This window comes from Geospiza fortis, unplaced genomic scaffold (genome assembly GCF_000277835.1).
Source record: "Geospiza fortis unplaced genomic scaffold, GeoFor_1.0 scaffold61, whole genome shotgun sequence".
In the NCBI taxonomy this organism is placed as follows: Eukaryota; Metazoa; Chordata; class Aves; order Passeriformes; family Thraupidae; genus Geospiza; species Geospiza fortis.
The window spans coordinates 1440504-1443954 of NW_005054430.1; the positions used below are offsets into that span (position 1 = coordinate 1440504).

Sequence of the window (3451 nt, forward strand, 5' to 3'; positions counted from 1 at the left end):
TCATTTGTCCTTGGTGCCCAGCTGGAGCAGGAATTGTTTTGTCTCCCTGCTCTGTGCACAGAGCTCACCATCCCATAATGTGAAGCTCAGACCCACACACTAAAGCAGCACAGAATGGGAAAAATAGAAAAGCTAAACCCTGAGGCACTGTGCACAGGTTGTGGCTGCTCCTTCCCTGGATGTGTCCAGCCAGGCTGGATGGGCTTGGAGCAACCTGGGATAGGGGACGGTGTCCCTGCCCATGGTGGGATGGATGGGGTTTAAAGCCCCTTCCCATCCAAGCATTCCATGATGAGGGTGAAGCACGTTCTGGTGATGCCTTAGCATAAATTTTAGCTTTTATATTCTTCAAATCCTGTACTGCATTATTGTTATGCACATGTCACAGTTGAGACAGCCACCATACAATATCAGAAGGATTCACCCCATACACAGTAACACCACCCCACTTCAGAAGGCTGCAGCATCTGCCCTTCTCATTTTTTAGCCCAACCTTTTATGCCCTCCTGTTCATGCAGTGCACCTGTGTGCCCTCTGTTCCCTCTGTGGTTGCTCAGCACACCTGGGCACCCCATGGCTCATCACCTTCAATGCTGCTCACCTGCTTCTCACAGCTGGAGGCAATTATTGATGAGGCTGGGGCAACTCCACTCCCAGTCACCACAAACTCTGTGCCTACACCTTCCCACCCAACCATTCCATGATGAGGTTGAAGCACATTCTGGTGATGCCTTAGAATTTTAGCTTTTCTATTTTTCAAATCCTGTACTGCATTAGTGCATGACTAAACTCCACGTGAAAGGTTAATTAACTTCATCTGCCCTTCATGTACCTGAAGATCCTACATTAAATTTATCTCCTTTTATTCTTTTAACTTTGCCTCAATGCCTTGTGAAGGCTGACCTAGATGGAGCTAAAGAATGAAGCAGGGATTTATGGAAAGGATCTCCTCCATGGATGCACCTTGGGCAGCACCAGAGCCCAGCCAGGGCTGCACCCAAGATGAACCAAAATGGCCCCAAAATGCACGAGCGCTCCCGGGGTCTCTCCCTGGGATCAGTTCTGCTCCATTTGCACCTTGCAGTTCATTGTCCCATCCCAGCTTTAGCCCCTGCAGTCCCACCCTGCTTGTTTTTCTCTCTCCAGCCCACGGGGTTTGTGCTCCTGGGCTGAGATTTGGGTCATTTGTCCTTGGTGCCCAGCTGGAGCAGGAATTGGTTTGTCTCCCTGCTCTGTGCACAGAGCTCACCATCCCATAATGTGAAGCTCAGACCCACACACTAAAGCAGCACAGAATGGGAAAAATAGAAAAGCTAAACCCTGAGGCAGCAATCCAGCCTCTGTTTCTAGGCAAGCCCAAAAAGGCAGCACTGGTCTCTTACTGGCAGCATCTGAAGGCATCTGCTCCTCAGCCAGGTAATGCCTCAACTTCTGGAGATCATCTGCAGAAAACCTCCACTTGTTCTCTGCACGTGTGGGTGGCACCCTGGGGGTCGTTCTCCTCCGGGCAGTTCCTGTGGGAGCCGTCACCTGGCAGGACACGGGCAGCGTGCCGGTGATCAACCCCTCTGGGATCTTCTGGGCAAGGACCTTGAGGCCTGCAGGGACACAGAGCAGCTCTTACCCAGCTGGATGGGTCAGGAGGGATCAGTCACAAGGGATTTGTGGAGCTGGAGGTCCAAAGTTTGGATGGAGAAATGTGGGCGGCAGGAGAGGGGGAATTCTGTCCCTGTGCCCTGCTCAGGTGAGATCCCACATGGACTCTGGGGACAATGGCAGGAGGATCTGGAGCTGCTGGACAGAGTCCAGAGGAGGCCCTGGAGCTGCTCCCAGAGCTGGGAATGTTCCCCTGGGGAAGGGAAGGATCCAGGTAGAGCTCAGAGCTCCTTCCAGGGCCTGCAGGGGCTCCAGGAGAGCTGCAGAGGGACTGGGGCCAAGGCCTGCAGGGACAGCACCCAGGGAATGGCTCCCACTGCCAGAGGGCAGGCATGGATGGCATCTTGGCAATGAGGAATTCCTGGCTGGGCTGGGATTGCCAGAGCAGCTGGGGCTGCCCCTGCATCCCTGCAATGGCCAAGGCCAGGCTGGACACTGGGGCTGGAGCACCTGGGACGGTGGGACGTGTCCCTGGCCATAGGGACAGGACTGGATGATCCTTCAGTTTCCTTCCAACCCAAACCACCCTGTGATTGCACAACCCATTGTTGTGTTGTTTCCCATGTTTCCCATCTCCAGCTCCCACGAGTTGCTCCCTTTCCCCGGGAGCTGTGGGGGAGCTCTCCCAGCCCCACCTACCCCCAGATAACATGAAAAGGTTCTCGAAGCCCCTCTCACACATGGTGGTGGCTGCCTGGCTGGCCAAGCGCTCGTCGTTGTCGTACACGATGATGATTTTGCCATGGGCGTTTTTCTGCCATGGGAATTGTTAAGGAGTCACTGTTGAACTTAAGGGATGTTGAAACATTTTAGGAAGCAAAAGAGAGAAATGGGATTGGGGAGGGAAAGACTCCATAGTTGGCTTGCAATCAGGAATGCTCTCCCTGAGGAATTCCCAGTGGCTGAGGCTTGCCAGACACAGCTTAATTCCCACTGGATCCAGCATTGCCTGAAGATTGGCAATGGCAACAGCCCCTTTGTTTACAACCTCCCCTCAGAGTCAACAGCCTGGGAATGATCAGCCTAATCCCCCTTAATAATCCTCTGCCTGTCCCCAGTCCCATCAAGGTGCTGACAGGAAGCCAAAGGATTCGATGGATGCATCCCTGGAGCAGCAGCACGAGAGCAGTGCCCAGGTCTGGCTTGGCCTTCCAGCAGCCAAAATCCTGGGAAATGCCAAATCCAGGCAGCCCCCACTGGAGTCAAGAGGAACCTTGAGGAAGCAGAATCCAGCATGTGATGGGGGCAGTGGAGCTGCACCAGGTAACTCCACCTCCTGTCCCACCCTAACTTTGCTTGGATACGCCCCAGTCGATTTTGGGAGCCCCCACCAACATCCCCCCATGCTGCCATGTAAAGGATACATATTCCAGAATATTATTTGTATAGGGATTCATGGTTCTTGACAGCGTTGCAATGGGGTAGGAATAAGCTGCAGAAAGGAAAAAAAAAAAAGAGGGCAAATCACCCAGAGGCTGAACACCAACATCCTGGGATACAACAGCCTTGAGAACCCACTGAGTATGGGATTAACATCAGCTCACAAACACATCCCTCCCAGGAAGGAGGGATGTGCTGGATAAACACTGGGAGCATGCAGTGATGTCCCAGCTGGGGGACAAACTGCAGCAGGGGTGTGCCCAGAGCTGCAGTCCCTGCCCAGAGCTGCAGGCCCTGCCCGGGGCTGCGGTCAGGCCCTGCCTAGAGCTGCGGTCAGTCCCTGCCCAGAGCTGAGGTCAGTCCATGCCCGGAGCTGCGGTCAGTCCCTGCCCAGAGCTGCGGTCAGTCCCTGCCC

General features: G+C 54.1%; 1 protein-coding gene across 1 annotated transcript in view; it reads right to left on the minus strand.

Moving 5' to 3' along the window:
- CEP41 (centrosomal protein 41) overlaps window positions 1–3451 on the minus strand; it is a 12989-nt gene that overhangs the window by 1299 nt on the left and 8239 nt on the right. The window contains exons 7-9 of the mRNA XM_031061884.1: window positions 3021–3088; window positions 2296–2410; window positions 1383–1598 (exon numbers count right to left, since the gene is read on the minus strand). Coding sequence (XP_030917744.1) covers window positions 1383–1598; window positions 2296–2410; window positions 3021–3088 — 399 coding nt within the window. The remainder of the gene's footprint in view (window positions 1–1382; window positions 1599–2295; window positions 2411–3020; window positions 3089–3451) is intronic.